A 13116-nucleotide genomic window follows, 5' to 3' on the forward strand; every position below is an offset into this window, starting at 1 on the left:
TCCTTCATGAGAATACTCGTCTCAGAACTCACCGTCTCCACCCAACGTGCAGATAATCTTCACCAATGATACTACAGGGAATATGCAGACTTGCATACACATCTGTAATGAGACTTTTTCAGGACTTTCTGGAACCAAACAGGTTTTTTTTTAGATCCCTAATGATTGCTCACAAACAGCGTTGGCATTTTGCATTTAACCTGGAAAATGAGCATCACACCAACAGAGAAAAAATGTCATGAGAGTTTTTCTCCTTGTCTCTTGACTTCTCTCTCTCTCTGCCTCGGGTCCTGTAAAAGCCAGGGGGATAACAAGCTCTTAAATAAGTTAGGAGCCGGAGTGGATCGGCCCGCCCTGGTGGATGGAGAGGAGAGGAATACGGCAGAGTCACTTCCTTTTAAGAGGGTTATCCCCTCGGGAATGATAGGAGAAGCTTAAAGAGTGCAGAATTCCCCTGCAGCCATGCGCTGTTATTTTCAGTATATACAGTAGGATTAGATGGTCACACTGTTTGTGTTTGAATTTGAACTGGAAGTGTTCATAAATACTTGTTTATGTGAGCTTATTTATTCATGTCTTCAGATACGTATAGTTAGAGGACACTAGATTTAGCTTTAATGATCTCCATGGGGGGGAATGCATTGTCAGCAAAGAATAAAATACAACAACAAAAAAAGAATATTGGCACATAAATAAGATTATACTGTACTAGATCATAATGAAACTAAGTTTTCTGGTTTTAAAGTCATCATCAGAAAGATATCCCCACCTCAGACTAGCTGTTGTTTCCTCCAGCTGCTCTCACGCCTCCTCATCCACAAAGTGCAAAATTGAGCTAAAAGATTGAAACCGGGTTTACTTTAGTCTTATTTGTTAAATATCAGCACAATTTCACTGTAGAAATACATCCTTTCATTGACATTTACATTTCTTGAGTGCATGAAAGCATAATTTAAAGACTCCTTCACCTTCTCTAGTATTTTAGTATTAACGACCAATGTTGAACCTTCGTGATGGTCAGATTTGTCTCTCAGTAGCTAACTATCCCCTCCGTCTGGTTCCACACACATTTCAACCAGGACTTAAATAATGGAGACAAAAGCTGGAAATTTCACCTCATTAAACACAAATAATAGCTCTGATTAATTAGTTAAGTAGCTTCCACTATGCACAGCTAGTTGTCCTCACTGGGAGATATGACTGTGGAATTGGAGCTGATAAAAAAAAAAAAAACCTACATTACCAAGACGTCCTCCGCTCTCAGAGCAATGAGTGAAATAAGTATTCTGGAGCTGCTTGAAGTTTCTCAGAATAGAATACCACTCACTAATTTTCATTGAAAAGCATTAAATTCATCACGTAGTTGAACCCTGCAGATTTATTTTGAATAGTCTGCATGAATTTCAGACATTTAATTCACGTCAGCGACTCGGGTTTGGATGAACGAGGCTCGTCTGTGCTTCGATACAACTCTCAGCTCGGTTGCACACACGGCAACACGGTGGTTTGTAAAAGTACAAGTGTGAACGCAACCAGGACTCATTGAGACGTCCTCAAACATTCTTCCATTGAGGTCTTAGTGGCACCACTTTTATTTGTTTACCCTCTCAACTGACCTGTCGGCCGGCCTTTAACTTTTATTGACTAACTAATATGTAACTAGCTAATCTGCAATAAGTGAAAAAATAGTGCTGAAGTAACCGCTTTTACACATCATGTGGTTTTCTTAAGAACCTGTTTTACACAAGGAGACTTCTGCCGGAGAAACAGGATTTCTCAACCAGTGTTACGTCTTCTGTTTTTTTTGTGTTTTTTTTACATGAAACAGACTTCAGATAGAAGAACTATCTCTGTGGCAGTCGTGTACTGGGATAAAGGGAAAAGCTTGTAGGTGTGAGTCTTTGTGTTTAAAATAAACTTCCTCTCTCTCCTCCATCTGTCGCAGAGCGATTCGACCACCACTGTCCCTGGGTGGGGAACTGCGTGGGAAGGAGGAACTACCGTTTCTTCTACATGTTCATCCTCTCGCTCTCCTTCCTCACCATCTTCATCTTCGCCTTTGTCATCACACACATCATTATACGTAAGTAACTGAGTGAAGTAGGACGTGTGCTGTCGGGCGTATTACAGACGCACACACTGCTCCTGCTGGCTGTGTTCCCGTTGTGTTTCCAGCCAGCAGGTTGTAAGTGGGCGTCGTGGAAAGCTGCAGCATCCTGGCTTCTTCCCATCCTTCCAGCTGGGCTCCCCGTCCGTGTTCACATGACAGCCAGTGGATCAATGTTACACTGTTGGGGCAGAAATGTGGGTCGAGATTAGCTTGTAGTGACGATTAAAAGTCCGAGTTGTTGGCTTTCCTCTGACTATTAGCGTGCTGCGTTGAGTTTTGCCAGATTTGTCATAAAAGGAATCAAAGCGGTTTGAACTCCTTGATTTGTGTTTTGTTTTGCTCCCAGAGGCTCAGACCATACCAGTTTACACTCAGTCCCTGCAGGAGTCTGTTTGTGGTTGTTAAGATCAAAAACGGTTAATTGTGCAGCTGCTCTTCTGAAAAATTTCAAATCTTATGTGATTTTCAAAACCTCCAGTTTAAGGAAAACATATTTTATTTCTTTGTTAACTACTTTCCTGATAAATGGAGAGTCACATGTCATCACTTCCTGTGATGGTAAGCAAACAGCACATACATATACAAATATTTTCATCACATACTGACGCAAACACAAAGTGCAAACATCTGGAAGGCTGCATTAAATTCATGTAATTAAAACACACACCTAATTCTCATAAGACTCCATTTCCCATAAACCCCGTCACTCCCAGAGACGTTGAAGAGCCTTGCTGACTTTAAACGAGGTCTTTTGTTCAGTTCTGTTTAAGAAGGTAAACTTTAAAATCCTCCGAACTTTTATTGCGTACCTTATGAGAGATCATGAGAAGTTTGCAAAATCGGAAGCTGCTGCAAATATTGCAGAGATTGGCTGAGTTTGCATTAATAATCGCGTTTTGGGATTTAGGATGTCTCCTGCTTCCACACATAGCTTGGTCACTACTTCATTTATGGTCTGTCCTCTGGCTCCGCCCTCTTACTCTTCACACAAGTTAAATTGGACTCGGTTCATGTTGAAGTGACCAGGAAAGTGTCTGCAGCAGGTGAAGGCCTGGAGGGAGAGTCTCGTACTCAATATCTGATCCCCACATCCTTTGGGTGCTGTTTGATGCTGATGTGTTTCATGATGTGTTTCTACTGGCGAACAAAATCGTGTTCTCACGGAAGTTCTGTCGATCTCTTTTCACAGGCTCTCATCGAAGTGGCTTCCTTAACGCCCTTAAAGAAAGTCCTGCCAGATATCCTTTCACTCAAATGTTTCTTTTTTTTTTTTTTTAACAAATATCAGATATTTGCTGCAGTTTGTTTATAATTTTCTGTACAAACATCTGCCCATAATGTGTCCACCTCCCCTGGAGTTCACTGTGCTGCTCTCATCCTGACACACGCTAACACGGCTTATTCTGGAGGTCAGAATCAATTTGCATGTCTTGCCTTTTCAGAGCATTTCCATCCTTTTTCTCGTGCCACTTTCTGCACTTGTACGACTTGCGTGACTGTCGCGCGTCCGATTAGTCGTGAACGCAGCACGCTAGGCGGCTCCGGTGGATTCAGTCGGCCTTTGATTTAATCTGCTGCTCTCCCTCGCCGGAGACGTTGTGTGATGGAGATTTGAAACGAGCGCGATAGATGGCGAGTGTGTGCAGGACGTCTTAAGATACGGCTGCTACAAATAAACTGCAAGTCAGCTCATTGTCTCGACAGCAGAGATAATCAGCTGACTGGGTCGAACCTTTTGTTCTGTCATTGCGGAAAAGTTTGATTTCACACCATGTCGTAGCTTTTAGCGATAAAATCTTTGACATCTTGGTTTAAATTTCATGTTGCCCTGCTTGAAGCTGTTTGGCAGAAACTCTACTTTTTAATCAAAAATAATCATAAGAGCATTTGAGATTTACATGATTAGTTTGGTTTTTTTGTTTTTTTGGGGGGGGGGGTTCTAATATTTTGATTTCTCTCGTTCAAAAAAACCGTGATGAGCATCTGAACCAGGATGTTAAATCTGTTGAGCTGGTTCACAACCAGAATTGATCAACTCTAAATGATACTCTCTGTTTATAAGCCACGAATCCAGTTCAGAGCACAGAGCTATGACGCTCTCTCTTTTTCTCCACGGCTGAGTGAGATAACTTTCTCTGGCAGAGCAATGTGTGCCAAGCCGAGCAGATAACGTCCCGTGTCCTACAGGACTTTAACAAAGGGGGAGTGCAGTCAATACGATCGCAGCAGGCCTTTGTACTAGAAGAATGATGACATGTTTTGCCCTTCATACGGAGGAAGAGATGGAAAGACAGAAAAAGAAGGAGATCAGGCGAGAGTGAGGGAATGTAGTTTGATTTTTCGAGTATGGTTGAACAGACTGTCTATCTCTTATGTGTCTGTGTCTGTCTGTCTGTCTATCTTTTATATCTGTCTGTCTGTCTATCTCTTATATCTGTCTGTCTATCTATCTATCTATCTATATATATATATATATATATCTCTCTCCATACATAATATAATATCCATATCCAGGAGGATGTAATATCCCACCGGTCTACCTAATATCTAGTATCTTTTTTCAGTTTCCCCTGAGGCACTTTCTTGTGGTTTTAAATAGTGAATTTTTAATGTCTTGATACTTGCGTGTCATTTTAGGAATGAGACGTTCCTTCAGAGAGCGTATCTGAAGATGTAGGAATCATTTTGAATGAGGATTCATCTTGAACACGGTCTGTGTGTTCGGTCCTTTTATGTGGAGCAGAGAAAAAGAGCAATGTTCTGCAGTCCCGGCCAAATGAACTGGTAACTAAGAAGTATTGGCAACAGGAGGACAGCCCTCAGGCTGTAGGTCAATATGCTGGCTGCTACAACTGCATTTTTTTTTTGCATCCATGCTGGCTCCATATGTGTCTATGATTCGTGTGTATTTTCCTGCAATGCTTTTACATTATCTTTCGTGGCACTGAATGGAAAAATCAATAATATGAATAATCATAATATGAATAATAATAAACCTACGGCAGACAATTATTCCTTGACCTAAAGGTTTCACTGTGCTGGAGGTGGTGGTGTGTTTCTTCTCTGTCTGGTCCATAGTGGGCCTCTCGGGCTTCCACACCTACCTGATCAGCTCCAACCAGACCACCAATGAAGATGTGAGTATGAACATGAAATATGAGTTTACTAATCCAAATATAATGAAGCTGAAAATGTTCCCTACAAAGTAATTAGGCCTCAAGTATCGTGAAGCATCCTCTTCGTGTTCCACATCTACTTTACATACTATATCTTTGCATATACTCTTAGTTAATTATTCAAAATTTGTTTTCAATTTGAAGTTCATTATAAATTGCTTTTCAGTGTGAATTAGAAGTAGCACCAGTGGTTTTGTGGTTTTATTCAGGATAAATAGCTAAATGTTTCTTTTGTCCTGCTCAATAATAGAAACGTTTAAACCATGTCACCTTGAATCTCTTTTACGAGTAGAAGTTTTAAAACAGGGATTTATTTTGTGTTTATGTTAATTTTAGTTCACTTGAACTATAATATGTGGATACTAAAGGGAGACACGAGCATTTGTTGTCACTCCTGAATGTCAGGCATGCGGATGAAGTGTCATGTGACACGGGGCCGGTTTGCTCAGTTGGGTTCGAGTGCGGCGCTAACAACGCCAAGGTCGCGGGTTCGACCCCCGTACGGGCCGTGAACAGTTTTCACTGAAACTGTGACTCATATTGTTCCTCCAGATAAAAGGCTCGTGGTCTTCTAAAAGAGGGAAGGACAACTATAACCCTTACAGCCATGGCAATATATTCAGCAACTGCTGTGCAGCGCTGTGTGGACCCCTGCCACCGAGGTATGACGCGTGTGAATGTGTATGTGTGTTTTTATGAGGTGATTTATGCGTTCCCAGATGGTGACATATAAGCCCTGTCGTTCACGGCTCCGAGAAAAACCCATTCAGTCCTTTTTCACCTTCACCGTAATAGGTCGCAGCACCTGTTATTCTTTATCCTCTCATTGTGATTTTTCATTTTGTCCAAAGGCTAAAATAGAACTGTTAGTTAAGACGCTGTTTGATGTGAGGAGCTGCTTTGAAACGAGCCCGCCCGCCCGCAGCCGTGTCTCTAAACATAGCTACGATACTACAAGAGCGGAAAAGGATTTCAGGCCTATTTCAACCAAATCCAAGATCAAAGTTGGCTTGATACATTAGATTTCATACTTTTTCCTCTTCATGCGATTTTACAAAAATAAGGCCAACTGTCACAGCTGCGCTCTGGTTTCCATGTGACTGTAAATGTCAGTACACATCACACATTCCCTCCCAGCTTCTTCCTCTTCGGCCTTTTTGCACAGCAACTGTCATTGCACATGTTCTTCTTCTTCTTCTGTTATGGTTAGAAATGACTCAGCAGAGACACCTACTATCAGCTGTTTTCTTCACTGGCCACGCTGCCCACTTACAACCCTCAGTGCTGACGCTGTCATGATGTCACCAGTATTTTAGCTTTGCACTTGTTTTAACCGTGAATTACAAACAGATGGTTCCAGAAACACGGTCTGTAGTTTCACTCGGTTTCCTAAATGCACACCTGTATGTAAAAAAAACTCAAGAAGAGCAGTGATGGAGGTTTTTATAGCAGCATTCTCTCGCTGTATTTTTTTTTCCTGTTCCATCTCTGGCCATCCGGAGCCATAAATCTCCAATAATGAGTCCAGCGGGTGGCAAAGGAGAGTCCTCAGTGTGCAGGTGGCTGCCATCTGTGTGTGTGTGTGTGTGTGTGTGTGTGTGTGTGTGTGTGTGTGTGTGTGTGTGTGTGTGTGTGTGTGTGTGTGTGTGTGTGTGTGTGTGTGTCCACCAGCAGGAATGCTTCACCTCACCCTGGGACTAACCAATCAATGCTGCATCTCACTCACACGAACAAAAGGCTTTTCTCATTTTATTCCCGTCTGAGATTCTTTACTCCCGTTTTCAGACGCGTCCCTCCATGTTTTCCCGCTCATTTCCTTCTAACGGTCGCTAACGGCAACGCAGGCCGCCGCTTCGTCTCCCCGATTCCAGCGAGCCACTTGTACCTGATTGCGGCTCGGTGAACTTTCCGCTCCGTGATTACCCTGCTCGTGCTCTCCGGCCCGTCGGTGGGCTGTTTGTGGATCGCACAGACTGCTCGCCGCCTGATCAGCCTGATAAATGGCCGCCGTCGCCGTGTGTAACCCACGACCGCACGCGTGTGCACAGCAGAGTCGAACAGGCTGTCGTCTCACCGGCCGTGTAAGCGAGACAGAAACAACGATTCACTGCTCGGACCGCGGTGATGTGTTACCGAGCTGTGACGTCATGCGTCTCTGTGAATGTGTGTGGGAGATAAAACCAGCTCCAACTTCTTCACGGTCAAGTCTTGAATAAACATGCTGCTGCACCCACCTTTTCTTCAGTGTTGAGGTCACGTGCACTTCTGTTATCTCGATCAAAGTGGCCGACTGTTTCACGCAAACGTCTCTGAGGCCTTTCAGAGCTGCAAACTATTTGTTTGTGTTATTCTTCAGTATTTGACAGCTGATAACAGGATTATTTGCTGTGTAATGTTTGTGAATGAATGAGTGTCTGAGTCCGTCCTTTGCTTTTCTCTCATCAGTCTCATTGACAGACGGGGCTTTGTCCAATCAGACGCGCCACAGCTGGCTCCACCGACCAATGGCATCACTATGTACGGCGCCACCCAGACCCAGCAAAGCCACGTGGTAAGAAACCCGAGTCTCCTTGATAAATTAATACGAGAACTTTATATGTATGTAAAAACAGAAGAGTGAACTCCGGCTGCTTTTAATCTTAAATTCAGTCCATAATCTTTTACCTCATCAGCTCTAAATCTAAAAGCTCACTGTGGCTGCTCATCAAAATTGCATAAATAACAGCATCTCTGAATGAGCGATCGCCGTCGGCAGGTGACGCAACTCAGTGTTGTCTGGAACTCCTTCACGGTAAAAGCGCTTGTAATGTGAGCAATAATAAGATCAGATAAGAACACGTACATAACGATGATATAACGATAGCTGTTATGATTACAGAAGGAAAGATCCTTCATGGATCACGGTGACTTTGCAGCGTCGTGTAGATTCCCTGATCCTCGGTGCCGTGAAGGCCTCGGTCAGCAGGACACGCCGAGACAAAGCATCTTTCACAGCAGCCTGTCTGACGCAGCGACTCGCCAGCTGTTGTCTTTTGTTTATTTGCCAATAACAGACAGTCAACTCGCACAAACTAAAGCAGATGATGTCAGATTTTAAGATTTGAATGTTACGTCCAGTATTATAGAAAGTGCTTGTCGAGGGTCAGACCATTTCAAACATCAGCTTTTCTCCTTTCCTTTCCTTTCCTTTCCTTTCCTTTCCTTTCCTTTCCTTTCCTTTCCTTTCCTTTCCTTTCCTTTCCTTTCCTTTCCTTTCCTTTCCTTTCCTTTCCTTTCCTTTCCTTTCCTTTCCTCAGACACGCCTCTTTCTCCCTGTGAAAACACACCGTTAAGTTTTCCTCGTTCCACTCGAGGTTCAGTGATGAAACTGCTCTGCGTTGCAACGATTCGAGTCGGTGATGTTTTTTCAGGTTTGCGTGTGTCGCTCCGTGTTTTGGGTAAATTCGGCCGACGGTAGAACGGAAGCTGAGGCGGCATCGCAGTCCGAGTTGTACGATTTACCTGATTTCAGCCGTTATCATCAGGACGTCTGAGATTAAAGGTCTTTCCGTGTGTTTTGTCATCATTGCAGCAGGCCCAACAAAAACAATAAGCAGGAACCAGAGAGAGGAATTAAATTTGACCGTCTCTTTCAGTGCGACAGAGAATATCTGTTGTTGTGAACAAAACACTGAGCTGACTGAATTTGATCCGTTCAGCTGTTTATTTCACACATTACATGCTTGATTCAAACCTTTTTCAGTGGCGCTCACAGTCGTCTCCTTGTTCTCACTCCAACTCGACCTCATCCAGCTCGTTCTCATTGAGATGTCGAGCATGAATGTCATAAATGGACTAGTTGTATTGGGCTGAGAGCCACAGGAACATTCCCCTACGTTAGCACATTCAGAAATAACTACCATCTGTTTTCTATAGCGCTCATGATTAGCAGCTAGAGTTGAGCTGTTCCACCGCACACCGATAAACAGTCTCGTGTTTAAAGAGGGCCGATGATGCTTTTCTGTATTTTCTCTGGTGTATATATTCATATAATGGTGCGATGTCTGATGTTCGTTTCAAATAATGAGGTAAAAGTAATTTCTTTGAGGGGGAAAAAAAAAAAAAAAAAAAGCTCCCGCCTCAATCTGCTCTGCAGACTCGGTTTGATCAGAGCTGACATCAGCTTGTCATGGATTTCTTTTTAGGGTCATTTCCAGACCCGGCAGCGGCCTGAAGAGCGGGGACATCCCCATCCGTCCCCGCCCAGTCTGTCCATGATACCAAAAGCAGTTTTGCTCAGGGGAAGATAGTTCAAAGCCAAAAGGCCGGTGAAGCTGCAGTTTAGCACATTTCCCATGCGCACACTTTTTCTACACGGCTTGTGATTGACAGGTGGAATCCACCGTTGTGTCAGACAATGAGCAGGTGATGAGCACGATGTCTCCCCAACAACCTGCTGCAATCTGTGTTGCTGCAGATGTTCGCGCTGTCCACTCTCATATCTCGAAGTCGAACGTGTCCACATAGCCAATCAGAAGAAAGCAGGCTTTTAGGAAAAAGCATAATGAGACCGCTTATTTCAGGACTTTATATTGTTGACTGAAACACATTGAAGCTGCCGTTTTTAGCACCTTGTTGGCGGACGCCTTGAGGCATTTGAATTTGTATTTGCACTGAAAGCCCCGTTTCCTTCTGATGCACTTTGTCTGGGATGCAGCTTAAAATCGGCGCCCCGGTTATCGAGGAGCCTTTTAAGCAGTTGCCATGGCAACAGTGCGTGATATGATGTCACGTTAACACCTCGATAACAAAACCGGCGTTTTGGATTTGACTTGCGGGGGCAGACCGGGTAAACAATGTCATTCTCTGGTCAAAATTCTGGATTTTCTTTTTTTATGCAACTATAAATACATTTTTGGGTTTTGCACTACGGACAGCGCTAAAATCTTAGAGGAACTTTCTTTCACTACTTTCTGGATTTTAGACTAAACTATGAATCAATTAACAGAAAACTACTTCAATCATCAGTCTGTTATGCTGCGCAGTCAAAAAAAAGAAAAAGATCATTCTGGTTATTTTATGGCAAATTAAACCAAAACTATTTACATGTAACATACAAGTGTAAGTTAGTAAAAAAAAAAAAATCTATTTTATAATTTGGTAGAGCTGCTGTTTTGCAGTTAGCATTTTAAGCTAAAGTTAGCTTTAAAAATAATTCCAGCTCACATCTTCCTTCCTTCCTGTTTCTGTCACACACTCAGAGAGCTACTTGATCTGCCACAGTTTCCTCTGATAACTGATGTAGGACATATTAAATTGTATTTGGACACGGCCGTGTTCATGATATCATCTTGCAATTAATTAAGAGTGCAGCCGTGCACAAACTAGCTCGGCTTGCGCACAACGCCTCAAAAGTAGGACTGCAGCCTAAAATCATGTTGATTATCAACTGATTATTTCATCTGTACCATGTCAGGAAATAAACACAGTTGAAGCGAGGTGTAAAATGTAAAAGCGGGCTTAAGTTTTTTGATTGCGGTCCAAATCTCTTGTTGTGTCGTCATCCTGAAACACGTCCTGCTATCCGAGGCTGTAATCTATCAGCAGTCCGTGCGCAGCGTCGGTCTAGACAGGACTGTTCATAAAGCACGAGTGGGACCGGAAAGTAGAAAGAAGAGAACAAAGCGCTGTATTTGTATTTAATATCCAATCGGTGCTGAAGACGCGGCGGTAAACGAGCTTTCTGTGTCATTTCAGTCTTTTTTTTGAACGCCCTGTAGAGAAGCCGAGCTCGTGAAGGTGAGAAGTCAGCAGCCGTTTCGACGTGCAGCAGATAAAGACGGTTGATAATACTTCCAACCACATCTTCTACTGTCAGAGGAACTCGACTTCTGTTTCAAATTCCTGATCTTTCACCTGTAAATCATTTTTATTGCGCAACTTCTCCGTTGTGATGAAAGGTCAGTGGGGTCAAAGATAATCTCCATGTGGCCAATGTCTGGTATCTGCTTTTCCACGTGATTTCCATTGTGAAGCACAGCAGCAGAGATCAATAGGCCATGAAGCAGTGACTCGGTAGCTTCGTGTGTTCGACGCTGTTGATTGACTTCAGCTGTTTTAGTGGAGTGGACACATCAGCTGGTTCTTTCAACGGTACTAACCTCTCTTTCTCTTTCTCCCTCTTTATCCAACCACCCGTCACTCCCTCTGGTGTCTGCACGTATCCCGCTTCCCTTCGTCCGTGTGTTCTTTTTCCTTTTCGTTAATTTTCCGTCCCGAACCTCCTCCACCTCCTCCACCTCCCTGACCTGCTCTCTGATGCTGTCTCTCAGTGTGACCAAGACCAGTGCATTCAGAGCACCAAATTCGTTTTGCAGGCTGCCGCGACTCCTCTTCTCCAGCAGCAGAACAGCGAGCCGGTGATCCTAACGGCCTCCTCGGAGAACGGAGGGTCCGTCCCGGGCCGTACTTCTCTGGCCTCGGGCGGCCCGTGCACCTCGCTGCCCCTCGGCCAGCCGACCCCTCCCACGTCCACCCCCAGCCTCAGCTGCCACGAGGCCAAGGACATGCTGCCGATCCACGGACACAGCCACGCACACAACCACAGCCACCCCCTCCAGGAGCCTTTGGCCCACCACCACTTTCTCACCCCGGAGGAAGTGCCCTCGCCGCCGGGAATGCTTCACTGCGGCAGCCCTCTGGGCCACAGCCACACCATGCAGGCCGGCTTCTACAACCCGGCCAGCCAGGACTCACTACATGAGGACTCTGTCCGAGGATTGGTGAAGCTCAGCTCTGTCTGACAATGGGATATACGCCCCCCCCCTCCCCTGAAAACATGCATCCTACTCCTGAAACTCTGTCATGCCACTTTTGGATCAGCTGACTCTCCCCTTGAATTACAGGCTGTGGTTTAAATTCAGCTGCTAGAACTTGCGTGGAGTTTAACTGAACTCGGTTGCCCTCAACCAACATCTTGCCAAAACTCTGCTGGAACTGAGATAGCTGCTGCTGGTGTGATGGCCTGAACGACATCTCGGACATACACCTGTGTGTCTGTCTGGGAAGGACAGTATAATTCATCAGCTCCCGGGAATTGCACTTTTCAGACTGGCATACGTCTGTGAGCCATTTCAAGCAAAAAAGAAGACGCGTTTTGACAGTTCGTGACATTTTTGGTCAGAAGGCCGAGTTCATGTTTATGGATCACGAGCCTGACAGTTTTTTTTTTTTTTTTTTTGTAAAACAAACTCGAGCCTTCTTGCCTGTTGCTGATTGGACCGTGTCTTCTGCCTTTTTTCTTGGACATTCTCAGCAGTGCAATGGTTGATGTCTTCATGTTGCATATCATCCTGCTTTTTCTATGTAAAAGACGATAAGAGACTGTTGTACTGTACCATGGTTATTACAACTCTTACAAATGACTATATTTCCTGTGGATATTAATAAAACACCAAGTTTTTATCAGATTCGATTGCGTTAATAATGTGAGTCATGTCGTCCTAACGTTCCCGCTAAAGTTGAGTCTTAAGTCCTGTGACTGATGCCTGTGGTCATTAGACGGAGGGACAATAAGAGGTCGGGACGTTGGTGGACAGCCAATCATGCTCCAGTTCTCTTCTACCACCTCGTGGTTAAACGGGAGTACTGCAGGCAATGCCTTTGTTTTCAATATACAACTGCATTTTACCAAAAATGATATTATGACGGTCTATTCTAACGTGTCTATTATGTTTCTCACCAGATGTTTTCATGCTCGACCTGAAAGAGAAGTATTTGTCTATTTGGGAGAGCAAACCGAGCCAAAAAGGACATTTGCAAAAAATCAATTAACACGTATTAAGACGTATT

The 13116-nt window shown here is 44.0% G+C and overlaps 1 protein-coding gene across 3 annotated transcripts in view; it reads left to right on the forward strand.

The window, feature by feature from the left end:
* Positions 1–12737, forward strand: part of LOC138632950 (palmitoyltransferase ZDHHC14-like) — a 37842-nt gene extending 25105 nt beyond the window's left edge. For 2 of the 3 annotated variants that reach the window (XM_069718879.1, XM_069718880.1), the window contains exons 5-10: positions 1946–2083; positions 3300–3348; positions 5145–5247; positions 5839–5948; positions 7732–7837; positions 11598–12737. In XM_069718879.1, coding sequence (XP_069574980.1) covers positions 1946–2083; positions 3300–3348; positions 5145–5247; positions 5839–5948; positions 7732–7837; positions 11598–12068 — 977 coding nt within the window. In that variant the 3' untranslated portion in view covers positions 12069–12737. The remainder of the gene's footprint in view (positions 1–1945; positions 2084–3299; positions 3349–5144; positions 5248–5838; positions 5949–7731; positions 7838–11597) is intronic. The other variant, XM_069718881.1, reaches the window with a different exon arrangement.
* The last annotated feature ends 379 nt before the right edge of the window (positions 12738–13116 follow it).

Source organism: Brachyistius frenatus, unplaced genomic scaffold (assembly GCF_029030835.1).
Source record: "Brachyistius frenatus isolate BFR_SWC_R1_liver_20210118 unplaced genomic scaffold, ASM2903083v1 Contig_201, whole genome shotgun sequence".
NCBI lineage: Eukaryota > Metazoa > Chordata > Actinopteri > Embiotocidae > Brachyistius > Brachyistius frenatus.